Consider the following 27941-nt stretch of genomic DNA (forward strand, 5'->3'; position numbering starts at 1 on the left):
CAAAGCCAGCGGAGAAATCGCCAGCTAGCCCTGCCAGAGTTAGCAAACTATGTCAGAGAAAAACACTCCCTCCCCTCCTCTAATCCGCTTTTTTTCTCCCAGTCTATCTCCATCCCCCCCGGTTCTTTCTCCGTTCCCTTTTTCTTTCTCTTTTCTGAGTCTCATTATCAGGCAGACCCATCTCTTCCCAATCAATATCCTCCTGTCGATCAGAGGAGGAGAAGAACCGGCTGGAGGAGGAGGAGGATGACGAGGGAAAGATGAGGAAGCAGGAGGATTTTTTGGTGACATGACGGCTGAGGTGCAGAGATGAGGAAGAAAGGGTGTGAGAAATGGAAAGGAATGAAGGGAAATAAGCCCCCGAAATAGTCCAAATCTCATGAGCTCAATTTTCGGGTATGTTTGAGTGTGGAAAAAAAATCTACTGAGAGTTGTTTGAGCTGGGTAGCTGGAAGGTGGCTACAGAGAAGCTGAAGTGATTCAATGATTAAAACATGAGCTAAAACAACCACTAGATGAACTGTAGTAGTAAATATGGACTGTAGACTTAAAGTCTGATCCATTAACAGCTGCTCTGACCTTGACCTGTGTCCAGAAGTCCCTCACGGTCCTAAGTACCGACTCAGGACATGAGATTTATTGCTATTGACAGAACCATCACAGCTCCTGACACCAGTTTAACTCAGATAAAATACCATCATTACTCCCTCTGTGCTTTCCTTCTTTCATTCCCATGATTCCCCTCATATTCTCCTCCCATGTTGCTTCCCACCTGTCCCTCCTCTATCCACCCATATGAATATTTCATATTTTATCCCACGATACAAACGTCCTCTTTGTGTTTCTCTCTTGAATTATGTCCTTGATCGGTGTGAGCGAATATGAGTGAATGAGCTTCCAGTAAGAACGCAAATAGACGGCCTGTCTTCAAACTTGATGAATTAGTAATCAAGACCAGTAAGACATAAATATGAAAAAAGAAATCTATTGTTAAAAGTCGCGTTTAAAAAAAATTGCAAGGTCACATCTGTACAGAAACACATGCATTTTTGATATGAAACCTCGATGAGAGCGTTTCTCCTGAGCAGGGCGTGGTGCGAGTGCAGCAGCTCCGTCATGTTTCAGGCTTCGGATTTCTCCTTTTAGAACAAAATCGCATGAGGTAAGACTTTTCTGCTGCAAAAACAAAAGCGCAGCGGCAAAAGCGCCTGTGCAAGAGAATGTGTATGTGTGTTTGTGCATACATGCCTGCTTTGAAATGCACACACTCGCTCGCACACAGGGAATTGAGTTGAAAACTGCTGTGTAACCGGCGTCTGCCTCGCATTTCCCCTCTCACTTGTCTCCTCCTCCACTTCTCTCCTTCTCCCCCACCACCACCACCACCACCACAACCCTCGTTTATTTTTAGAGTCTTCCGAGATGAGAGAAAGCAACTACTCTGTACGCTGTCAAAGAGTGAGTGGGTGGATGAGAGGGAGAGAGAGAAAGTGGGGAGACGGAGGGAGGTAAAAAAGAGTCAGAGAGTGGATGAGACACTCGGGGTGAAGGCGGGAAGGAAGGAAGGAAGGAAGACGCTGAGGAACAAAGGAACAAGTGGGGGAAAGTGCAAAAGGAAAAGGTGCGCAGAGGGATTTGTGGAGAAAAGAAGGGGAGAGTAAAATTAGCCAGGGAGGTAAGGAAGAGAGGGAAAGTGAAATGGCAAGAGCTGAGAGAAACGGAGGAGAAAGCTGTCTTATGTAACAGCTTGTGAGTCTCTGTGCCTGCATGTGTTTCTGTTGGTGCATGCACATAAATACTAACAGATATGTTTGTGTTTGTGCGCTTGCATGTCGTGCGCACGCCTCTTTGTGTTTGTGCATGTGTAATCTTGGCAGGCTTCTCCCACTCTCGCTCTCAGACACCTGCCTCGTCTGCCTCTGAGGAGCCTGGCCAATGTTAAAAGCCAGCTCAGTTTTGTCTACCGCTAGGCTAAATGTTTACACCTCTGTCAGGGAACTGTATGGCAGCGATACTCCACGCCCACACTCCTCTCTCTCAATGTCATCTGACATTATTGTATTCCTCTCCGCTCAGAAATGACACTGTAGCGCGTCGGTCTGAAGAAATAAAGACAATGTTCTTGAACACTTGCTGTCTTTGTGGACAAATAAAAAAGTCATGACGTCTCGTGGAAACCTGGAAAAAAAATGAGGTTTGTCACCAGAAAAACAACACGGTCTGTAAGCTAGTCTGAAAAAGATGTTGTTTTTGCTGTTTGATTGTTTAATAATTACAGCTTGCTTTAATTCCTAGATGCTAGCCTGCAGCAAATTGTTTATCCACCGTGAAAGTGAAAAGGGGGACATGCTACATCTGCAGCGACAAGAAAATTAAAGCATGAAAACAGGGAGGCTGTTCGCTTGAATACACAAAAATCAATGAATAAAGACTCAGAACGGCACAGTGACGGAGTTCTGCCACGACGTCTTACCTGGTTGTGGTGCTCGATGCCCATGCTGATGGTGTTGATGAGAATCGCGATCATGATGCCCCTACTGAAGTATTTGCTCTCCACGATACCCCAGAGTTTCCTCCTCATGTCGTTCCAAAGATCTCTGCAGCGCCCGAAGCACGACCTCCTGCACTTCTTCTCCTCATCTCCCCTCTCCTCCAAGTGGTTCTCCTCTTTGCTCGTCTCCTTCACAGCATCCTCCTCATTTTCCTCTCCATTCCCAGAGTCTCCCCTCTCCTTCAGCGATAATGCACATATAGGACAATCCTCAGGACTCTGGGGGACGGACAGGCTGATGGAGTTGGCGAGCGGCTGAGAGTCGTGGTCTTGTTTGCTTTGGTGAGGACAGCTGAAAGCTGCAGAGACACAGCAAAGGGAAAAGATGCAATTTACTTTCAATTTCAGATGGTCATGGTAATCCTAGGAAGTTCAGTAGAAATCAACTGGACTTCTCTGGTAGGTTCTTGAAGAGACTCCAGAGGAGTCCAGTTGATTTCTGAAAGTCCTTTCTCTGACAGTTTAGATTGTAGATTATTATCTCTGTGTAGATTATCAGTCATCCAGGTCGTGGTAATTGTAGGAGCTTAAGAACATCTGAAGTTCGTACGAGCTTCATCAGGAATCAACTGGACTTCTCTTGTAGGTTCTTGAAGACATTCCACCTTCATCCAAGAGGCTTCATTGATTACTGTCATTGTTGGTAGACCCCCTGGTTTCACAACCATTCATACCTGGAGGCTGTGAGTCCTGGTCATTAATGGGACATCAGCCATGTGCCCCGAAGTGACTATAAATTCTGTAACTCCCCATTAGTCAGTTAAAACTGAAGAAGCGGTGAAACGTCTTCAAGAACCTACAAGAAAAGTCCAGTTGATTTCTGCTGAAGCTCCTACGAACTTCAGATGTTGTCTGTGTAGACTGTCAGTCATCCAGGTCGTGGTAACCTTAGGAGCTTCAGTAGAAATCAACCAGACTTCTCTGGTAAGGTTTGGGGGAAGCTACAGAAATTATTCCATCAAAATCCATTAAAAAGCAGCAAGAATGTAGCTAGTCACCAGATTACTTTCCATTCAACCAACTTCCAGCATTATTGTCACAGGTCTTTGCGTAATCAAATCAGGTTGTCATCATGTTTTAAAACCTTTTCAGGTCTTACTATTACACAATGCACACGTCTGAAACAGAAATGCCAAAAGTTACACAACAAAGAGACATTCTGAAGCCATTTTCTGAAGCTGTTCTACTCACATCTTGGGTGCCTGGAGTGATGGCGCTCTCCGTTCACATGCCCTCCACCACGTCTGTTGCCCCGGCCTCCGCCAGCCGGCGGGGGTTTGCCCCTCAGCGTGTAGTAGAAAGCAGCCGATCTCCTCTTAGCCTTGCGGAGGACATGGCAGACCAGCTGGAAGATCTCCTCATAGCAATCTCCTGGCTCGGGCATGCTGGCCAGCGTGGAGGAGGACAGGCACTGCGCCCTCTGCTCCTGCATCAGCTGGTGTTCTCGCTGTTTGGTCTCTGAGAACTGGGTGGCGATAACCACGAGGCACAAGTTGATCATGAAGAATGAACCAATCTGGACGAGGAAGCAAAGCCTTGTGTGAGTGTGGATCTGGGACGGGGAGAAGTGAGAAAACGCTGCAGGGATTCTGGGCTAATATCCAGCCCAAAGAATTAAATGTTCTGTGTTAAAAGAGGGGTAAAGGCTAAGTGCAGACATCAAGGTTTAACAAAGCAGGACGTAATCAGGAACAGCAGGAAAAAAAAAAGAAACACAAGCTCAGTGTCTTATTTGAGCAACCAGCCGATGGCGGAAGCAGATGCTGCTCATTTAAGAAACATGAAATATGTGAGGAATTGTGATGTTCTGGCCGTAAATACACACTTGTTTGTAGATCAAACTCGCACACTTGCTGATTCTAATAATGTGTGCCAATCCCCCTGTAGAAATGTTAGCACACATACTAAAGGTCTCAGAGGGCTGGATTCCCACCAAACCGAGGCTGATTGGAGCAGACAGACAGAGCCGACACATGCCCAAAGCACAGTTCAGCGTCTGGCTGTCTTTCTCTTTCCATTCTGTGCCTCGGCTTAACTTTCCCCCCTTTACCCCTGCACTCAACACCATTTTTAAACATACTAATCTTTACACACATAACAAAACCAGGGAGAATGATCCTTTCATTTTCCCTGTGTTCTGTGTCTTCACCCATCTGATCACAGAGAGGAGATGAGGTGCTCTGTGGATACTACATGTTGACCAACCCTTTTAATGGATTGCTAAAATGGCTTTTATTGGAGAACAATGATCAGATCAATACCGGCGAACACTGCACAACTCAAAAACCAGACTGCTGGATGGAGAGAGCAGCCTTTAGCTGGTTTTGTTCATTACAAATCTGAACATGTATCCCTCTTTTTGCTGGGGCCAGATAGATGGACAGATAGCGAGAACACACACAGACATGCAGCTACGAGCCCAAGGAATGCTCAATAAAACATGCACAGATATAAAAACCCAAACATAATGACCTTCCACCTCCAGACTTTCATCCACGGTGATCAAAGATGAGGTGAAGGAGAGAGCGGGGGATGCTGGGAGGAATGAAATGAGGCAACTCCAGAGATATTTACAGGGAGAGAACCAGAGAGGAAACATGGATGGGAGGTTTGTGTGTGTGTGGAGAGGAGGAGGAGAGAAACCCATCTGTTGCCTGTGGGTCAAAGCAGGTCTGCAGGTGTGTGAAGCTTTGATTTCCCTCCAGGTTTGCATCTGTGTGTGTGTCTATTCTGTGATTCTGATCAGTAGACAGCTTTACGCATAATCAGGGAGGGCAGTCCAATATCACGCATTCAGATGATCACTGCATTATGCATGCGTACAAACACACACCACACACACACACACACACACACACAGCCACATGGACAAAAGCGATCACACAAATGAAGGTGACGGGCTCAGCTTGCATGTGTGCAGCTGTCACATACATTTATGTATACAGATATATTCTTAGAGACACAGAACTCCTTAATAATTGCCCTCCTGGTGGCACTTACTTCCATTTACTTGCACTCTTCACTGTGACAGCAGACACTTAGGTTACACACTTGACAGAATATGAAGATGAGACTTTGTGTTTGATGCTGTCAAGGTCAAACTTCTTTTCTGTATCCCAGAACACACTCACTTACAGGATCAGTTAACGGGCTTTAAAGCAGAGCGCACTGCAACTTAATAATGACACAACAGACAGAGAGAGACGGGGGAGACGGACAGGAAGAATTAGTCGAGTAAAAGACAGTAAGTGGGAGGACTACAAAGGGAAAGAATGGGAGCAGTCAAGGTGATCCTGACTGGCTGCAGCACCGTAGGGGCTGAGTGACTGAAAGCTGCTCGTGGTGTCAGCGATGCTCCCGAGGCTTCCCTCAGGACGACTGACTACAAGTGGCCAAATAGACTGTAGCCTTGTGAGGAAGCTCTAAAGGGGCAGCACATTTGTGTCAATCAATCAGAGTGGGAGTTTGTGGAGTGAATCGGGAGCAGCGTGCATGTAGTCGTTCCCAGACTGCACTGAGCAAATCGGCATTTCTTGTTTGGTCAGTCGCATCAGGACATTAAATAAAATTTCAAATCATCTAAATATAATTGGATTAAATGGGTGGTAGGATCTGCAGGACATGACCCTGTGATCGCTGTGGAAGCATAAAGCAGGCAGAAGTAATGATGCTGTAATGTGACACCGTGTCGACCGCATTGCCAAAAGAAGCTGGCAACGCCGAGCTCGGGTCAGATCTGCCAAAGACCAGACGAAATTTACAGCTGCTGTCCTGACACCAGCGGTATCAGGCCAACACTGGGAGGAAGAAGAGGAAACAACAAAACTCTCTCTCACTATAACTTAATGCACAAACTGTCAGCATGTTTGTCACGGAGAAGTAAGTAAAGCTACGAGTCCACCTGATCGGTTTTTCCCGCATGTAAACGCACTGCATCTGAAAATCGCTCTCTTGCTGGGCGTGTCCTCACAGCCAGAAGGCATTGTTCAACTCCTGCCAACCTTCTTCTCCAACTATCCTGCCCCTGATTGGACAAACGCATCAACTCGGCAGCTGTCTGCTCCTGGATTTAAAGCCGGACCAACATGGCGGCTCGGTCGCAAACTTTCTCTTTTATTTTGAAAACAGTTCAGCGAAAAGTGTTTCTGAAAACATTTGAGGCCAGGAATAACCTGTGCAGTTTCTGAATCTGTCCTGGTTTTAGCTCAACGATCGCTAGTTTAGACGTTTGACGAAAGTTTCGTGATGCCTCGGACCTCTGCACTCCGCATCGAATTTGCATAAAGTAGAAAGGGAGCTGCAGGGAGACGCACCGGATCGCAGCTCAAAACACACTGCAATGGAACCAGCATACAACACGATGCGTTTCACATAGACAATAAATGGGATGCGGGATATTGACGGATGAAGTGGACATGAACCGTAAGAGCATAAACAGGTGTGTCAGAACCCACATCTAAAACAGTAAAGATGTTTCCTGAACTGTCAATCCAATCTCTGCCTTGTGAAACTATCAAGCAAAAAATCAGTCAATACAAAAACCTCTGCTGTAAATGCATACTGATGATTTCTGTTAGAGTTTGTGGCAACAGTAAAGCTGTAGCTGATGATTAAATGCGATGATCTTCAACTAGAACTCAGGTACCGAGGCGGTGCAGACTCTTGTAAAGCGGAGCTATGAAAGGAGAACCCACCAAGCATCTCAATCATCTTTCATTCATTTCCTCTCACTTTGTTCATCACGTTACTGTCGTCCGGCTCTCTCACCGCCTTTCTCTACTGTTCCAGACTTCAGCAGCCAGTATCGCTATTTCTTAAACTGCTCACCTGCTGTTGGGAAAGTGCAACATCTGGATCTCCATTGTACATCTGCTGCCACACAGAGGGACTGAATGGCATTTACAGACAGCCAATGGCACGCGAATGCACAACTACACAACCTCCATTGTGCCGCCATCTGGCACAGGATGCAAAATGCTGCAATGTAGCTGAGCACAGAGTGAGCACATAATAACTTTATTTCTTTTCTGGTGTTTTTCAGCCATCCATCCTCCTCTCCCTTTTTTCTTACTCACCACCAAACACAAATTTACGTAATGTCCACCTCCTCCCCTCCCTCCTTCAGACAGTCCTTTAAGCTACTACTGATTTCCACAAATCTATTAACACTGCAATTCACCACTCAGGAAATATTCTCATTCAATGTATTGATACTAGACGGCCACTGAAGGCCACATATATTGGAAATGTTATCAGGGATATTTATCTTATGTCTCGCACTGGATTCTTTTTTTTAACCATCACAACACGCTGGATGTGTTGGCTGGCTGGAATGCAGAATGTTTAATAAATGCTACTTACAATGATGAGTAAGATGAAGTAGATGAAATTGTAGAAGGAGTGGGCATCCATTACATAATACATGATCTCGACCCAGCCCTCCAGAGTGATCACCTAGGGGGGAAACGTTCAGCTGAGAGTTAACATTCACTCATTGTGTTGCAGAGCTCGCTGCAAAAAAAAATATTCACCTATTAGTTTTATCACATATTTCAATCTAGTGCACTGTGAAAAATGTTGAATTGGTGCTGAATTTGATCTATAAAGACGATAAAATAAATCCTTTTGAGAAGAATGATTGGATTTCAATGATTCAAAGTCATTAAATCTTGAAGGAAATGAATTAATCAAATAGCATTATTTAATAGCAAATAGCAATTTAATAGTATGTAATGTTAATGCTAATGCTAGGCAAGAAGGACAGACAATGCTATAACTCGATTTACTGAGGACAGTAAATCTGTCCTCAGTAAATCTGTCCATTTGTTTAAGCAAATGGACATGAACTCTGAGCCTTTTTCTATTAACCTCACCACAAACGAGAATAACACATGTAACCATGGTAACTGTAAAGCTGATCACAGCTGTGGCCTCAAAGTACCGAGATGGTATAAAAGATAAAACACAAAAATAAGATGCTTAAATGCCTCCAGTAATAAAAAAACTGCTAAAAACCAACTGACAAAATTTGACTGAAACTAACTGACATTTTCATCAAAAGACTAAAACTAAAACTAGCCCAAATGGACGTCATCTCATCTCAAACGCACCTGAAAAATGACAATCCAGGCGTAGACGATGTTGTCGAAGTTGATGGCCCCTTTGTGAGGGTTGCTGCTCCCAGTGTGGCACCGGGTGTAGTACTGGTTCCAGTTGATGCACAGACCCACGGCCTCCCCGGCGCCGCTGCCGTTGCTCAGCGGTTCAGGACTCAGACCCAGAGCCTGTCTGTGCAGAGCGTCCTCCTTGTCCAGGCAACACGTGCGTCCTCCTTCGCGTCTCGCCGGCACGTCAGTACACGACATGATCCCGTTATCGGACGCCAGCGAGCAGATGAAGGGCCGCTCATCATCCTCCTCCAGCCGGTAGTAGGGAGCCGGCAGAGTCATACCTGAGGAGCTGGAGGGGAAAGAGTTAGCTGGCTGTGGAAGAGGGATCTACATACATAAAACGGCACAAACATTTTTTTATCCTATTTCACCACCTCATCTGAAGGGTTTCATGAAGACTTCATTGAAAGACGAAGAGTCAAGAGGAAGTAAGGGGGGAGAATGGATGTGAGCGATGATACATAGAGCACTCATTGAAGCGAAACCCCCAGAAGTACTCAACCAAGCCTGTGGGATAAATGCATCACTGAATAAAGAAATGCAAACGATCCTGCAAGTACAGTGAGAATACACTCTCTGGCTTTCCTTCTCCCCCTCACACACTCAGACAAGCAGATCCTCGCTGCATTTATATACAGAAACATAGACACTCAGACCTTCCATTCTCTTCATTGTCCTTTTAACTGTTTTCTCTCCAATCCAGTCTAACTACAAACACAGCAGGGATAAGTTGTAGGAGCTGAGTGGACCTGCACAGAGCAGTAAGTGATGTATAGTTTGTGTGTGAAGGCGTAACGTCGACGCCTGAAGCTAGTGAAGCAGATGTGTTGGGGTGGGGTTGTGTGTCGGTCAGGACATTGTAAAAATGACAGTCCTGGGGGGAAAATCAAGCAGCACCTAAGACTTCACACTCAATTAGTCCTTTATTTGTCTGTTTAGAAAATAAAGGCAGGTTTTAAAGTGTCACATTTACTTTGGTGCTGAGGGTTTGTTAGCTCTAATGTGATGGACTTTGTTAGAAAATCAAGAATTAGACCCTCAAGACTCTAAGTCTCCATGAACTCTACACAACCATAATGCAAAAAATAGTTTGACATACATAAAGTTATTGTTCTATACATTTAGATTTTTAAATCAACACATCTTTCCCCAGTTGTTGTAACTAAATGTGCAAAACCAAACAACAAGGTCTGTACCCGTCAGCATGTAGTAAATGTTCTAAAACAGCGAAAGCAGCTGTGCAAAAGTAACCAAACAGCAGCACTTGAAAGGATGTCACTGTGTATTATTTCTTAAATTAGGGGAAATTAAGCATCTTAAATTTAAAAAGCAGCACTTCTGGACAATGCCTTAAGAAAAAAAATATTCATAATGAGAATATACCAACAAATCTAAATGTTTTTTCTGGAAATTAGATATGAAAACTTATTTAGGACGAGAGCACAAGACAGTAATGTGTTTCTGGTAGGAATCAGCTCAGGACGAGAGCCTGAGTATGTGACAATATGTGGATGCAGATTTTACATGATGTTCTATTTCATGTTTCACAACAATCTAGTGATGTGGAGTCTCTTTTCTTTGAGTTTTTTCTTGTTGTTGTTGCTGTTACAGAGGTTGGAAAGATATTAGAGACTTTAGATTTAGGTTGACACAGCATCCAGCTGTTCTATGATTGTTTGACATCTTGATTTGCAAAATCAAACCATTTCAATTATTATTGAAGTAATAAACATTTGTATATCTTGGTTTGTTTTTGGCAGCTGTTACAGGGGATTTTCAAACACATTTAACTGGAAAGGTTCACACAGGAAAGCTTAGAAAAGTAAAGTTTTACTTGTTAGCCTTGAGATACAACAGAAGAAGCAAACGCATCACTGGACATCAGGACCAAACATTTCAGTTAATTAAACTAATTGCTCAGTGAGCCCTGTTTCAGAGGGTTCAAACCAGACCAATGCACAGTTCACTACCAACATTTTTTGAGAATAAAATATTCCAAGATTTAAATATTGGCGGATATAATTTTTAAAAAAAATAATACAACTCAAAAGCATGTCTGATAAGACCTCTAGAAACGTGTTACAATAAGAGATGTACCGGATCAGACATTTTACACTTGAGAATTGTCACATGGACGTGCCATAGAATACCAACACTGTTTATAAAAATATCTCTGACATGTCTGTACCTTAATTTCTTGTAAATATATGAGCACCTACCGAATGTATGTTTTATTGATTGAGCGCTATTTGAAACAATAAATCTGTTGTGAAAACCTAAAAAAGGGACATCCTGGAACACATTTTCCTCCATTTAATCTATGTTTTTACCTTCAATCTTTTCACAGAAAATTTGACCAACATCATGTGCAATGTGCAACCACTCTCATAAAGAAAGAAAGAAAACTTAGAAATACAACATTTTGCTGGTTGTGCATACAAAGCGGACATCTATCAGGGCAGCACTAAGCCTGCGAAGCCTTGCAAGTGAATAATTGGTGTTTTCGTGACAAAGCAGAAATAACAAGCGAGTTCTGCCATTTGAAGAAAAGATGTCTCTGAGCTGTTGCCCTGACGACGTTCCTGAATGCAGACTTCATTTGACTGGGATCAGAACTCACCTCCGTGTTCAGAAATGTTTAATGAGAGCCAAGAGGTCATGGAAGGGGCATCTGAACTCCACATGTCCACGTACTGTATGTTCTGATGAGTGTCCAAGTCATCTTAGTTCAGGATCACATTCAGCCCAATTTAACCTCAAGTGTTAAAGACCAATAAAATCACAGCATAATAACCTATAAATATCCACAACTCCTAATGTTTTTCTTTGTTTTAGTGCAAAAAAGTACATTCTGAAAATGTTCACATTTAAGGAATTATCTTTTTACAAAACATCACAAACAACCTAAAATTTTTTAAGAAAAATTAATTAAATCCTAACAACATCCTCAGTTTATCATTTCCACATGACAACTTCCAGATCACACAGTGTCTACAAAGGAACACAACATTTAGTCACAGCTATCTGCCACTGAATGACAGTGTTTTATTTTAGGATCCACATGACAAAAGTCAGACAAAAAGACAAAAAACAGCAAAAACAAGACAAAATATTACAAAAACAAGACACAAAACAGCAAAAGCAAGAAACAAAATGACAAAAAAATGAGACAAATGACTCGAAACAAAAGAAAAACAGGACAAAAAATTTGACAGAAAAGTTACAAAGTGGGAAAAAATTAAGAAACAACAAAAACAAGAGAAAGAAATACACAAAACGACAAATACACAAAAAACGAATAAAGCAAAACAGAAAATGACAAAAAAAATCGACAAAAAACACAAGCGAGACAAAAAGGAAACACAAAACGACGAAAATGAGAAACAAAATGACAAAAACATGAGACAAAAAAGTCAAAATATGACAAAAATGAGAAAAAAAAACAATGAGCAATCTAGTATTTCACTTCCTGATCAAAACAACTTGTCATGGCCTAGAAATTACTTTAAATTTATAGCTTTACTAATTTACAATCTGCAGTTAATGTCTTCTCTGGAATTTTTACACTTTGAGGGCCCGATTGGACCCTCTGGAGGACCGCTTTTGGCCCACAGGCCTCATGTTTGACACCCCTGGTTTACAGGATCATGAAGAATAAATCGTGCTGAAAAGTACATGTGGGATTGTGCCTTCGCCTAAAACCAGCAGAAAGAAATATGAATATATGTCTATTCCACATAACCACCAACGGCCTCCCTCACTCCCCGGCAGCTGTCCTTTGTGAATGAGTGAGCAGCATCTTTGGTTTCTGCCAAACCTCTAAAATCTAACTGAATGCTACCATCTGAATCACCTCATCATTTCCTCAGTTGTCTGTCACACTTCACAGTTTCACGAGAAGCTTTCCAAACAGTCTGTCTCCCCCTCCATGCTGGAAAACTCCCTCTTATTTATACATTTATTATTCATTTTTCCATGTTTTTACTATTATTAGCAGTAGCATCACAACTACAGAGACACAAATAACACAAACTAATACACAAACTCTATAAAAATCAATGATAGAGGTCTAAAAACCCACAGCTGAACCAGTTAGTGAGGACCAGTGTTCGTTCTGACGTGACTGTGGGGCTAAATGAGGGCAGGATGCTCATACAGCGGTGTGGGCCGGAGAAGGACAAAAATAGAGCCTCTCCATCAGCAGAGCCATTACTGACCACACATCCAGTCGACCTGCAGTGTTTACTCATTGCATGGCCTCTGTTGCTTCAGCCCTCCTTGAGCTGTGTGTTCCTCTCACATTTTAGCCCTGTTTCACCTTACACATCGCTTTCCTCCCACATTTTCTTTATTTGTCTACAGGAGAGGCTTATTTAGGAAAAGGCTGGCTGAAGACAAACTGTATGTAATGCAACTGTTCTCACATCAAACTCATCTTAGTTCAGGGGCCACATGCAGCCCAGTGTCATCTCAAATCATCCAGACCAGTAAAAGCACAGCTTAATAACCTATAAATAACCACAGCTCCAAATATTTCCCTTTGTAAATGCAATTTCACCAATATTATGACTCAGTTTATCATTCACACATCACAACTTACAGATCACTGTCTACAAACACAAAACATTTAGTCTCAAGTATCTGGAACTGAATGTTTATTTATGATCAAAGCAACTTGTCAAGATCTAGAAATTATTTTAAATTTATATTCATTTCCACATCTGTGTAGTGATCCTGACCACATGAACTGACACACTGTTAATGAAGAAGGTTAAATTGTCCCCCTGCCTTGTAAATGTGTAAAATTTATACATAAAACATACATGAAAGTTGTGGCAGTGCATCAACAATAGGGTTCCAAACCAAACTCTTTAGTACTGAAGCTTCTGACTGACTGTATATCGCATAATGTTCGCCGTCTTTAAATATTTTCACGGTAAGGATTCATTTCCACCTCCAACACCCCTGCTGTTATGGAAGTTCATCGAGGTCCAGAGAGGATGAGGAGGCAGACAGAGAGACACACTGGAGACTCAGACGGTTTAGGCTGTGAGCAAAGTTTACTGATATCAGGAGAAGTGACACCGACAGAGCAGCAGTACATGCAAGCAATGCCAGCATCAGTTCTGAGGATTCTCTCTGATCTTTGGGTTTATATTGTAGTTGGGAGAAGGTCAGATTTAGATTACACACCAACATGGAGACAACTAGTCTGTTTAGTCACGTCAGAATAGAGAATCTCTAACCTGGACCAGAGCAGAGAGTCCTGGCATGTCTTCCTCTTACAGCGTCTGCCTGTCTGAAGGCCATGTTAGTGTGATTAATCTGAACCTGAAGATGGGTTCAGGCCTGCAGAGGTTAAAGAGGAACACGGACCAAAGGTAGTAACCTGCTCTAACCTGTAGGATAATCTGGAAAAGGGGAAAGAGTCATTTTTCCTTCACACCTGCTGTATGCCATCATCATGTGAACTATTTCACTCCCTCTTTATGTGTTTGTCACATCTTTTTATAGTTTTAATCCACTTTGTTTTACCTTCTTACCTTTCTCTCTTCTTTCCCTCTGCTCCTGCATTAATTCTTCCCACTTCCTCTCTCTTTTTTGTTACTAATTTCGCCTCTTTCCACTCTAATTCTCATCTCGTCTACCTCTATCAGTAGCAAGATAAATACTGCTGACATACAGGATACAGTGGTAGAATATCTGTTTACTTCTACCGCCAACCATACACATGCACACCAACACCAGGATCGATAGCAGCGGTGGGCAATACAGGGCTGTGCAACTGATTTGGTGAGACAGCAAAGCTTACAGGTATACACTGACAAACTCAGCTTATAGTAGAGTTTATGCAACACAACAGGTAACACAACTACAGAGAGGGATGGAGAAGAAAGTCAAGAGAGAGCGTGATTCAGGTTGGTGTGCCGCTAGCAATGCCGAGGTGGAAGAAGGGATGAAAACTTGAGGACAGAAAGGAAGAAAGAGAGAGAGCTGCTGTCAGAGTAGCGGTGCATGAATGAACGCTGTTGCCCCCCGCCAGTGGCTCGGCATGGCACAGCTAAACCCGGCATCACACTGAGAACACACCTGCCAACGGAGAGCGAGACGGAGGGAAGGATGAAGGCCGGGGAGCAGCAGAAAGAAGCTTCCAGTAAACGGCATTAAGTGAAGCTGCAGGACAGACGGGTCAGAGAAAACACAGCGGAAAGGAAGAGATGGAGGTTTGTGGTGTCAGTGGCAGCTTCCAGATTAGCATGTTTGATTTTAGAAGTGTATAGGCCAACTGTTAAATTCCAGAAATATGGGTCATTCCAGAACTGGAGGACATTTTACATCCCATCCATCAAATTTCTAATAATCCATGTAGAAAATACTAAAACATGCAGTAGTTGTGTAAATGTTCTTGTCCTGAGACTAAATCTAAAAAAAAAACTAGAAGAAAAGAATGTTTGAAAATGTTTTTAAAATACCAAATAAGTCTGGAGTTCCCCTAAAATGTCATTTTTGTCTTGTCCCACCCCCTGATGACCAAACTGAACATCTAATAAAACAGTTCAGATCACATTTAAATCTCCGTTTTTTGGTGTTTGTCAGCCATTGTCAGCCTTGATTGAATGTCTCACTCTATCACTCTGTCAATCTCTAATAAAAGAGTTCAAATGAAATTTAAATCTCCTTTTTTATGTATTATTTTTTCAATGATGTCTCTTGTAATTGTTGGAATATTTTTTTTCCATAAACATAATATTTTAAATAATAATTATTATACATGGAGCATGTCCCACAACATGTGAGCAGAACCTGTTGATGACGTTTTTGTCATTTTTTTGTCTCGTTTTTGTCGTTTTGTGTCTCATTTTTGTTATTTTATGTCTCGCTTATGTCATTTTGTGTCTTGTTTTTGTCATTTTCTGTCTTGTTCATGTCCTTTTGTGTCTTATTTTTGTCATTTTGTCTTTTGTTTCTGTCATTTTATGTGTCGTTTCTGTCATTTTGTGTCTTTTTTTGTCATTTTATATTGTTTTTGTCATTTTCTGTCTTGTTTTTGTCATTTTCTATCTTGTTTTTGTCATTTTCTGTTTCATTTCTGTTGTTTTGTGTCTTGTTTTTGTCCTTTTCATCATCATCAGTTGCACCAAAGAATGTGTAGAGCAAAGCTATGTCCTCTCTTCTATTTTTCATCTTTTCATCCCATTGTCAGCCTTGATTGAATGTCTCACTCTACCTCATATTATCAGGATCAGACTAATTCTTTGGACTGTTTTCCATCAGTCAGTTTGTCCTCTTGGTCAGCAGTAACAGCAGCTAAATATCTAGCTTCTACTGCTGAGAAAAAGATCACATTAGCATGGATTAGCAACCCTGTTACTGTGATTAGAGTAGGGTTAGCAAACAACACAGAAAACATGGAATAAAAATGCTACCATTGATGTGGAAGCTGAGCCAATCAAGCCTTTGATAGTTTATTATCTATTATTGATGAATATGGAGCAGAAAACTGGAAAAGAGAAGGTTTATTTTTCAAACATTTAAAGCCCAAATGTCCTCCAGTTCTGGAATGACCCTTTTACATGGTGTTTTCAAGTGTATGGAACGTTTTGTTCGTGACTCATCATGTAGGTATATAGATGTGCAAATGTCCTGGAATGACCCGTCAGTCTCCTGGAATGACCTTGACCTCTTTAATTAGTGCAAAATATTCTCAACAGAGATGCTAAGTACAGATCTGTATGTGTCAACTTGCAGAATCAAATCAAAGGTAGAACCATAAAAGGTAACAGAAATAGGCCAAGTCTAGTCAGAGAAACAAAACAGATGGGCTGATTACAGACAGCAAAATAAATCAGTCGGAATCAAAGGAGGCTGGGTGTAAAATGGTGAAGTGAAAGCTGCACTTGACAGCGACACTCAGCCCACTCCATTATAACCTCTCACACAACTAACATTAGCCCTTTACTTAGCATAATAGTCCTCAAGCGCTAACTCGCTAAGACCTTTCTAATTAAGCATTCAAGTGCCCTGACGAGGCTGAATATTATGTTAATACAAGCTTTAAAAACAATATGCAAAAATAATACTTTGGTTAAATAATGAGAAACACCCATTTCAGCGTGAGGTGAATGCTGCTGTGTTAATCAGCAAATGTGTAGGAGTTAACAAGCAGGTACACTGGGAGAAGATATGTTTCCAAAGCTGGACTCCATAGAAACAATAATCACCTTTATGCTGCAACTCGTCCAGAAAACTCAGAGCTAATCACTGTATCACCCATGAGTTAGATAAATGCAGAAAACATCGATTGAAGTGAAGGAAAAGTCGTAAAGTGACTCCAGTAAATGTCAGCTCTCCACTCTGAGGACGAAGGAGGCTGGCGGACACGTGTCCCCTTTCATCTGGCTATTAGATCTGCCATTAGTAAAGGCTGTGTCAGCAGAAGTGGAGTAGTACGTATGGCTGGTATTCATATTAGAACACATCAGGGGCATGAGCCTCTTCTAGTGAGCTGATCTCTGCATAAAAAAAAGAAAGAAATGAAACCGAGAAAATGAAATCAAACACTACTAAATGTCACTCACACTCAGACGCAGTGGGGGATGCTGTCATGTGGGGTCATGAATATGGAGGCATGCAGCTGGAAATTAATCACCTTCTCAGCTGCAAAGTGGGACAAATACTGTTGCAGTCGTAGCTTGACATAGAAACATTGAATCAGTGGATAGAATGGGAGGACAAACTGATGATAACATACACTACCATTCAAAGGTTTAGGGTCACTTAGAAATGTCATTATTGTTGAGCGAAAGCAGTTTTTTTCAATGAAGATGAAGTTCAATGAATGATAAATCCAGTGTAGACATTGTTAATGTGGTAAATGACTATTGTAGCTGGAAACAGCTGATTTTTAATGGAATATCTCCATAGGGGTACAGAGGAACATTTCCAGCAACCATCACTCCTGTGTTCTAATGTTACATTGTGTTAGCTAATGGTGTTGAAAGGCTCATTGATGATTACAAAACCCTTGTGCAGTTATATTAGCATTTGAATAGAAGTGTGAGTTTTCATGGAAAACATGAAATTTTGAACGGCAGTGTACATATGAGGGTAAAATATTTGGATAAAACCGGTTTGATGTGGCTTCACGTTCAAACTGTACAAATGAAAAAGACCTGAAAAATGAGATGACAGACTTGTCAGTGTGATTGTTTTCCTCAAGTATGACATGATAAAGAGGGAAGAGGAGTGGAGAGCGCACGCATGAGGTTCAAAAACTATCACTCCCTCATCGTAACTGTCAATTTGTGGCCCAATTTTTCCCACAAAAACACATCAGCAGCACCACACAGAGTGCACATGTGTGGAACTCACAGGGTGAAGTTCTCCTCGGGGTAGCAACGGTTCCTCAGCAGCCCCGCCCACAGCTGCACGCCGATGATGCCGAAGATGAAGAAGACGAAGAAGCAGAGCAGCAGCACATTGCCCAGCATGGGGAGAGTGTCCAGCAGCAGGTTCACCAGGATACGCATACCTGTTGGACAAATAATCACCCACTTAACACAGAGATTTACCATTTGCATATAGATTGCTTTGTCAGATCACAGTTGTACATTTAGGTTTATGAATACAGATTAAAGTCGTGTCAATACAACTAATCAAACTAATCAACAATATAACTGTAAAACATTAAATTGCTTTGTGAAATGGGTTTTAAAGGAAACATGATTGATGTTGTTGGGTTATTTTCATTCCTATTTTTGACGCAAGCAGCTGTGGAGGATGATCAGATAACAAAATGCAGATCAACCTGTGCAAGTTTTATGCTTCTGCACTATATTGGTCAAGGTTTAAACATGCAGATATGTTGTTTTTACACACACTTTAAGGCAGGGGTGTCAAACTCATTTTAGTTCAGGTTCCACATTCAGCCCAGTTTGATCTCCAGTAAAATCACAGCATAATAAGCTATAAATAACCACAACTCCAAACGTTTCTGTTGTGTTTATAACAGATGTAGTGGAAGTCGGCTCAAAGGTGAAAAACGACGGGAGAAAGGAACAGGTTAGCAAACAGCGGCTTAGTTTATTAACGTCTATCTCGTGCCGTCTGCATGTCACCTCTCCTTCTCTTGTCCGGCTACATTGTCGCACACAGAACACGCCAGGGTGCATTACCGCCCTCTTGTGGTGGTTATGAGTAACAACACTCAACCTTAAACCCAAATTGGCATTTAACAATGCATCCTGGTTTTCTTACAATTACACATTTTCTTTAAACACCACAGCTCCTCCCCTGTAGCTTAAAACTAACAATTTTCTTATTGCTTTATGTTCTCTTCAAAACACAATATTTCTCAAAAAGAGACATAACAACTTGCCATCTCTAAATTCCCAATTTACGAACACTTACAAGTTTTTCTTATTCAATTTGTGTGCCTCTAACCATTGCGTAGAAATCATATACAGTCCAGAACACCATGAATTGTCTCTTTCAGAGATTCCATTATAAGTCCAAGTGTTGAGGTGGGCGCACATTTCGCATGGGGCGCTCTGAGTGTTTGGAGCTACCTTTGACACACAGTGAGTGCTTGCTGTAGGTTTTTAACACACAATTTGTAGGAATTAGTTTTATCTTCCTAAACCTTCGTTTGTACAGTTTTTCTGAGATCACAGACACAGCTGGCCCTGTGTCTACTTCTATTTTTAGACGTTTGTCATTCACCCTTACATACACATAGTAAGGCTTTTCAATCAGTACATCACTTTCAAAACCAGTGTCCTCACCTCCAGTTTCTACTGAATACAGTTTAACATCTTTAATGTTACCTGCTCAATACTCTGTGACAAAGCTCGGTGCTGAGTGACCCTTTGCTGTCCCTGCCTTGGGTTGCTTGGTCTGGAGAGGCTGGACTTCCGACTTTGGCTGCCGTGAATGGACGTTCTCCTGCGGAGCACCAGAACTGTTTCCCTCCACTGGTGTTTGGTGCTCTTGACCCTGAAGCTGTTGCATCCAGGTGTTTGGTCCACTTGGTCTGCTTGTCATTTCTTCCTGGCGGTCGGGAACGGCATGCCTTAGGGATGTGTCCTTTCTTTTTACACGTCCGGCAGTCAACATCCTTGAAACGACATTCATCTGGTTTATGTCCACTTCCTGAACATCTGTAACATAGATTTGTGCTTATCTCCTTTTTTAGGGCGGCTGTTTTTGAGACGGCGTTAGTTTTGAATGTCTTGTGTGACAACTGCTGTGCATTCTGTTTTGTCACCTCATGAGCTCCCGCCAGTGTCAAATCTTTAGTGTGAGCAGCATTTAATCACGGAGTTCTGCATTTTTAACCCCGCACACGAATCTATCTCTGAGAGCGTCATCTAGAAACGTCCCAAACTTGCATGTTGAAGCTAGCTTCCTTAAACTAGCCATGTACTCACTGACTCGTCTTCTCTCTGGTTTCTGGAATTAAACTTGTATCTTTCTGCAATAAAGTTCGTTTTCGGCACAAAGTGTGCACGTAGCAGGTCTATCAACTCCGACAGTTTTTTTTCTGACGGTCTCTGTGGCGCACATAAGTCCATCAGCAGTGTGTGGTTTTTCTTGCCCCCTATCGTCAGGAACACGGCTTTTGACTTTTCATCTCCATAAGTCAGCCCATTTGCAACGAAGAACTGCTCTAACCTTTCCAAATAGGCGTCAAATCCTTCTCCGTTCTCGTCGAAGTTAAAGTCTTCACTTCTCCCGAACGCTGCCGCCGCCATTTCGACTGTTCTTTCTCTCGTCTCGACGGAGTTTATAGCTTCCAGCTACAATTAACTCTTTTCAACCTCTGGCGCAATCCCATCCTCGTCGACAAGATCTGTTGTGTTTATAACAGATGTAGTGGAAGTTGGCTCAAAGGTGAAAAACGACGGGAGAAAGGAACAGGTTAGCAAACAGCGGCTTAGTTTATTAACGTCTATCTCGTGCCGTCTTCGTGACACCTCTCCTTCTCTTGTCCGGCTACACTGTCGCACACAGAACACGCCAGGGTGCATTACCGCCCTCTTGTGGTGGTTATGAGTAACAACGCTCAACCTTAAACCCAAATTGGCATTTAACAATGCATCCTGGTTTTCTTGTAATTACACATTTTCTTTAAACACCACAGTTTCCTTTGTTTTAGTGCAAAAAAATTAGTGCAACTTCCAGATCACACAGTTTCTACAAAGGAACATAACATTTAGTCACCTGGAACTGAACCATCGAGGATTTTACTTTCTGATCAAAATGCCAAAAGTCAGACAAAAAAAACAAAATATGACAAAAATGAGACACAAAATAACTAAAACAAGACACAAAACCACAAAAGCGAGAAACAATATGAAAAAAATAGACAATCGATGCAAGCGAGACAAAAAGGAAACACAAAACGACAAAAATGAGAAACAAGATCACAAAATCATGAGACAAGTCGGGAAAAAACAGACAAAAAACAACAAAAACAAGACAAAATATTACAATAATGAGACACAAAATGACAAAAGAACAATGAGCAAACTAGTATTTTACTTTATGATCAAAACAACTTGTTATGGTCTAGAAATGATTTTAAATTTATAGTTTTACTAATTTACAATCTGCAGTTAATGTCTTCTGTGGAATTTTTACACTTTACAAAGTCGTCCTGTGAGCCGGATTGGACCCTCTGGTGGGCCGTTTTTGGCCCCTGGGCCGTATGTTGGACACTCCTGCTTTAAGCTGTTGTTTGTTGTTGCTTTTAGGTAATAGTAAAGATTTAAGGTAATCTTTATTATCCCTGAAGATAATATGTCCCATAGGTACACTCTAAAACCACAGAACAGACAAAAAAATATGATAATGTGAAATTAAATGAAATAAAATAGTTTCAAATAGCAGAAATCATCATCAAAGACAAAAAAAAGAGTCTATGACCGTCAGACGATAAAATAAAATATATTATAAAAATATAAATGGGAAGGGAGCAGCGTAAACTCGTTAAACTAGGGATGACTGCTGTGACCTTTATTCTTAACTCTGTTAAAGTACTGAGAGATTCCTCAGGTCATTCGCCTTCAACTTTACTGCTTACTTTTACAATAATTAAACAGGAAATTTTACAGAACAAAGTTGTTTAAAGAATTGTTTCTGAAATTTCTGGGAATCTGAGTGAGACATCAGTTGAAATTTAGCTTTTGACAGCAAACTGACAAACTACCAAGAAAAATAAGTTAAAAAAAAATCCACACGGCTGTGGTTGAAACAGAAACAGAGGTGGTGTGACAGCGGTTGAAAATGGAAGTTCACAGCCTCTCCAGAGGACGTTTTATGAAAGACAAACACATGTCAGGTAACAGCTGGAGATGAAGCGTTCCCCGGTAGATCAAGAGCTTTAACTGCAGAATATCAGCGACACAGACATCTAATCAGGCTGCACCAGGTCTCACTCATGATTCGACGAAACCTAATTGCAGAAGCACAAGCGAGTACCCTGTCGAATGATGATGACCTCATCCCCCGCCGCTGGGCCTGTCCCGCTGTGATGACATATTGAGGCTGTGATTAGCGGAACATAATAACAGCTGATTACAGTAACGAGAGGGAGAGGTGGGAGCCGCCGATGGATCACAGCGACACCTGAGAAAGGTGTGTCTTTGTGTTGCCGTGGCGATGTGTGTGTGTGCCTCTATTTATCTGCTGTGTGTGTTTTTCAGCACCATATTTGGAATCGTGAATAACAACTCAACAGTAGGTTAATGTGTCACAACAGTGCATCTAAACTGCCAGCAGACTGAATGACAGGAGAGAAGCTGAGAACGAGGGAGACGGGAAGGGAAGAGGGAGAGAGAAATGATGAAGGCGGTGTTTACAAGAATACCTGTAGCTCACTCACTACACAAACACAACGCCGAGTAAACACAAATACTGCCAGCAGAAAAAACAAAAAAAAGAGGGTTTATTAGAAAGGTTCCCTTTTCCGTAAGCTCTAATGATTTCTACTACTTCTGGATTAGTGGTTATGTTCCATCCATCCTGTTCTTCCCAGTGGTTGAACCGTGGTTCGGTGGTTAGAACTGTTGCCTCACAGCTAGAAGATCCCCGGTTTACGTCCTTCCTGGGATCTTTCTACATGGAGTTTGCATGTTCTTTCTGTCTCCAGGTTCTCCAGCTTCCTCCCACAGTCCGAAAACATGCTGAGGTTATTGGTGATTGTAAATTGTCTGTAGGTGTGAATGGGAGTGTGATTGTTTGTCTCTATATGTAGCCCCGTGATCGACTGTTACCTGTCCAGGTGAATCTTCATCCTCAGTCAGCTGGGACAGATCCAGCCCCCTGGCGACCCTATTGAAGATTAAGCGCTGAATAGATAATAGATGGATGAACCGTGGTAGCAGCAGGCTATACAGGGAATTCGAGACGTCCCTTTTCTGAGAATGTTTTCCAGCTCCTCCTGAGGGATCCTGATTAGATATGCAATCGCAGCTGGACATGACAGGAAAACCTCCAAAGAAAGGCGTCCAGGAGGGATCCAAATCAGATGCTCAAACCACCTCCTTTGGACTCCAAGGACAACAGAATCTACTCTCATCTCCACCCAGTGGATTAAACCCTTTTGGAGCACAATCTCATCTCTTCGGTCGCTACCCAGAGCTCACGGTTACAGGGAGTGAGGGTTGGAATGAAGATAGACTGGTAAACTGAAAGCTTCACCATCCAGATCAGCTCCTTCTTCACCACAACGGTCCACATTTCTGCTGACTCTGACCCAACCAGACACCTACTGATGAGACAATAGCACATCCTGTGGCTACATGCAGTCCGTAATGAACAGGAAATGTCTGGAGACACCCCCGAGTGTCACTCCTTTATTCCATCACCCGTTAACTGCCTGAAAGAGCCCTCGTACCTTCTGTCATTAACTACCAATTATATGAAAAACCAACCACTATTCACTTATGTATCAGCATCTGGATAAAATGCTGTCAATCAGGAGTGTAAAACTCATCTTAGTCCAGGGGAAACATTCAGCCCAATGTGATCTCCCGTGGGACAGACCAGGTTGTTTTAGTGCAAGAAGGTACATTCTGACCATCTTCACATTTAAGGAATTCTCTTTTTACAAAACATCATGAACAACCTGAAGTTTCTCAAGAAAAATCAATTCAATTTCAGCAACATTGTGTCTCAGTTTATCATTTCCACATCACAACTTCCAGATCACAGAGTGTCTACAAAAGAACACAACATTTAGTCATCTGGAACTGAATGATGTAGTATTTTACTTTCTGATCAAAATGACATAAGTCAGACAAAAAAGAAAAAAAACAACAAAAACAAGACAAAATATCACAAAAATTAGGCACAAAACGACAAACACGAGACACAAAATGACAGAAAATGAGGCAAAAAATTTGTAAAAAAAAATGATAGAAAGCAGCAAAAAAATGGACAAACGACACAAGCGAGACAAAAAAAGACACAAAGCGACAAAAACGGTACACAAAACAATGAATAAAGCAAAACAGAAGTTGAGACAAAAAAAACACACATAAAGGAAGTGAGACAAAAAGGAAATACAAAATGACAAAAACAAGAAACTAAGCAACAAAAACATGAGACAAACAATAAAAGTCAGACAAAAAAGATTAAAAAAACAAGACAAAATATTACAAAAAGGAGACACAAAAAAACAAAAGAACAATGAACAATCTAGTATTCTACTTCCTGATCCAAACAACTTGTCATGGTGTAGACACCATTTTAAATTTATAGTTTTACTAATTTACAATCTGCACTTAATGTCTTCTCTGGAATTTTTACTCTTTGAGGACCAGATTGGACCCTCTGGAGGCCGGTTTTGGCCTGCGGGCCTCATGTTGGACACCCCTGCTGTAAATGCTCTGGGTCGGCTGACCTTCACAGACTCTGTGTTGTTAAATTCACTGTATGTCAACATGCAGTTTACATGTCGTTCATTTTTCAAACGTTTTCTACGGTGTGCCTCTCTGATGTTAAATTCATGAGACATCTTTCTGGAATTAGCAATTTTATCTGAAAAATGTTTTTCCTGGAGCTGAGCATGCACCTGTATTTCTCCTCCGGCTATTTTGTCTCATCAACTGTTATTAAATGGAAAGCAGCGGCGTCGTGTCTCTGGTGGCGACTGGAGGCGAGTCTAAATGTGTTTGTTCCTCGGGGTCCTTGTCATTAGGCCACTGTTCCATTAGGCCTAATTGGGTGAGGAGAGGGAGAGCCGGGCGGAGGGGAACGGAGGGTGGGAGAACGAGACAAGGCCCGGGGGTGTGCCGAGAAAACACACGGAGACGGAAAGAAAACGAGCTGGAAATAAAGCATGCACACTAATACAGGAGGGAGAGCAAAGCAAAGCAAAGAAACTGCATCACACAAATCACGCTTTTTTCTACGTTTGTCTCGTTTTCCTCCTCTCTTCTTTTCTACTTGCCTCATCTCTGTCGCCTCCCGGTGACTTTACCGGTTTGCCAGGTCCTGCTGTTCCCAAATAAAGATGGATGCCTCTCCTCACGCCACAATGGAAACACATTTACAGCAACCTGCCTGCGCTATTCACTGTAGACCCAGAGAGAACGCCATCATTCTCTTCTTCTCTTCTCTTCTCTTCTCTTCTCTTCTCTTCTCTTCTCTTCTCTTCTCTTCTCTTCTCTTCTCTTCTCTTCTCTTCTCTTCTCTTCTCTTCTCTTCTCTTCTCTTCTCTTCTCTTCTCTTCTCTTCTCGCTCTATCTCACGCCCGTTTCGTTGAAGTGTTTATTCGAAGCTGAACACCTCCTCACACACACCACCCAGGACTATTATCTGCCATTTTGTTGGAGGGTTACAAATTGAGGTGCGTGAAGGGTCAGGACGTGATCATGCTCCCTGCGTACCGGTGGGCAAAGCAACGGCCCAGCAAAACAAGGAACAAATAGCTTTAGCCCCACGCTTCCTCACCTCTAATGGGGTCAGGATCAGGGGATGGAACCGGGCCACCAAACACTCATTACATGCAGCTCACTGATAGCATGCACAGCAACGGCATCCACACGTCATTCACACACAACTACATGAACAAACGCAACCAAAACCAACCATACAAGGTTCACACACACACACACACACACACACACACACACACACACACACACACACACACACACACACACACACACACACACACACACACACACACACACACACACACACACACATCTACATACCTACATGATGAGTCATGAGCAAAACTTTCCATACACTGACAAAGACCATGTTTAAGGAGCATTCCAGACCTGGAGGACATTTGGGCTTCAACATGTTTGAAAAATAAACCTTCTCTTTTCCAGTTTTCTGCTCCATATTCATCAATAATAGGTATTGATTGGCTCAGCTTCCACATCAATGGTAGCATTTTTATTCCATGTTTTCTGTGTTGTTTGCTAACCCTACTCTAATCACAGTAACAGGGTTGCTAATCCATGCTAATGTGATCTTTTTCTCAGCAGTAGAAGCTAGATATTTAGCTGCTGTTACTGCTGACCAAGAGGACAAACTGACTGATGGAAAACAGTCCAAAGAATTAGTCTGATCCTGATAATATGAGGTAGAGTGAGACATTCAATCAAGGCTGACAATGGGATGAAAATATGAAAAATAGAAGAGAGGACATAGCTTTGCTCTACACATTCTTTAGGAAAACTATTTGATGGCATAAACAGCAAAAACGAAGCACAAAACGACAATAAGTTATCAACAGGTTCTGCTAACATGTTGTAGGACACAAGTTCCATGTATAATAATTATTTAAAATATGTTGATTAAAAAAATGTTCCCACAATTACAAGAGACATCAATGAAAAAAACAAGACCAAAAAATGCAGATTTAAATTTGATCTGAACTGTTTTATTAGAGATTCAGTTTGGTCATCAGGGGGGTGGGACAAGAGAAAAATGTCATTTTATGGGGAACTCCAGACTTATTTGGTATTTTAAAAATATTTTTAAACATTCTTTTCTCCTAGTTTTTTCAGATTTGGTCTCAGGACAAGAACATTTACACAACTACTGCATGTTTTAGTATTTTCTACATGGATTATTAGAAATTTGATGGATTCGATGTAAAATGTCCTCCAGTTCTGGAATGACCCACATCATGGCAGTCTTGAGTTTCCATTTACTCCTTGGTCCAGAAACGGCACCTTAAAGTTCAGCTGCAATTTGCCACTGATCACATGGACAAAGAAAAGGCCTTGTGGAGGACATTTCTGTGTCAGATAAAACAAAAATTGAGCTATTTGGCCACAATGGGCAGAAAAATGTGTGGAGGTGAGGCCTTTAACCCCAACAACACCCAACCTACCACCAAGCATGGTGGTGGCAGTATCTGTGAAACTGGTGCTTTACACAAAGTAAATGGAACAATGAAGAAGGAGGATAGCCTCCACGTTCTTCAGGAAAACCAAAAATCATCACCAGACTGTTAGGTTTTGAATGGAGTTGAGTCAAACATGCATCAAAAATAGCCAAAAAAGGATTAAATCAGGTTAAAATTATAGTTTAAGATGAGTCTCCCCAAAGTAACAACTTAAACCCCAACAAGAGCCTGTGGACTGTGATGAACAAACAAGTCTGTGTTAGAAAGTCAAAGAATAGATTTAATTTAACTGCACCAATTCTGTCAAGAGTAGGTCAAAGATGCAACCAGACGTTTGTGGATCACTGCCAACAGTAGCTAGTCGAGGTGAAGATGGCTGCTAAATATTAGCAGAAAATCTTTAAATAACCAAAATGTTTTTGTCTTTTGTGACAAATATTCATGTGTTTTAATGATTCCGTCAAAGAAAATTCAGAGTTATCGGAGTCATTGGAAGCCCAGGGCTGCCATGATAAACAGTCTTTACAACTGTATAGAAACGACTGTATGCATGCATAAATTATGCAGATACTAAAAACTCAAGTGTCTGGAGATTCCTTCTCATAAAAGCAGATTTGTTTACAATCTGTACACTTGTCCCTGAAATACAAATGCACACTCTGCTGCATACAATATCCCCAAATCAAACCATTCCAGGCATAATGAAGTTTACAGATAGAACTCCTGAGTGCTGAAATATTGGGCTGAGTAGGTTCTTCGTTAATGGCTCCACCTGAAAGGTGGCATGTCCTCCAGAACGGCTGGGAAAGTGAAATCAATGCAGGCACTGAAGGCAGCCTTTTCA

General features: G+C 41.8%; 1 protein-coding gene across 6 annotated transcripts in view; it reads right to left on the reverse strand.

Annotated features, from left to right (window-relative positions):
* The window catches only part of cacna1ia (calcium voltage-gated channel subunit alpha1 Ia), a 212404-nt gene that overhangs the window by 65077 nt on the left and 119386 nt on the right, over positions 1-27941 (reverse strand). For 5 of the 6 annotated variants that reach the window (XM_055005057.1, XM_035947012.2, XM_023267713.3 and 2 more), the window contains exons 6-10: positions 18094-18253; positions 8662-9010; positions 7913-8005; positions 3743-4067; positions 2474-2850 (exon numbers count right to left, since the gene is read on the reverse strand). In XM_055005057.1, the coding sequence (XP_054861032.1) occupies positions 2474-2850; positions 3743-4067; positions 7913-8005; positions 8662-9010; positions 18094-18253 (1304 nt within the window). Of the gene's footprint in view, positions 1-2473; positions 2851-3742; positions 4068-7912; positions 8006-8661; positions 9011-18093; positions 18254-19547; positions 19974-27941 lie in introns of those variants that run through there. The other variant, XM_023267716.3, reaches the window with a different exon arrangement.

Source organism: Amphiprion ocellaris, chromosome 19 (assembly GCF_022539595.1).
Source record: "Amphiprion ocellaris isolate individual 3 ecotype Okinawa chromosome 19, ASM2253959v1, whole genome shotgun sequence".
Lineage (NCBI taxonomy): Eukaryota > Metazoa > Chordata > Actinopteri > Pomacentridae > Amphiprion > Amphiprion ocellaris.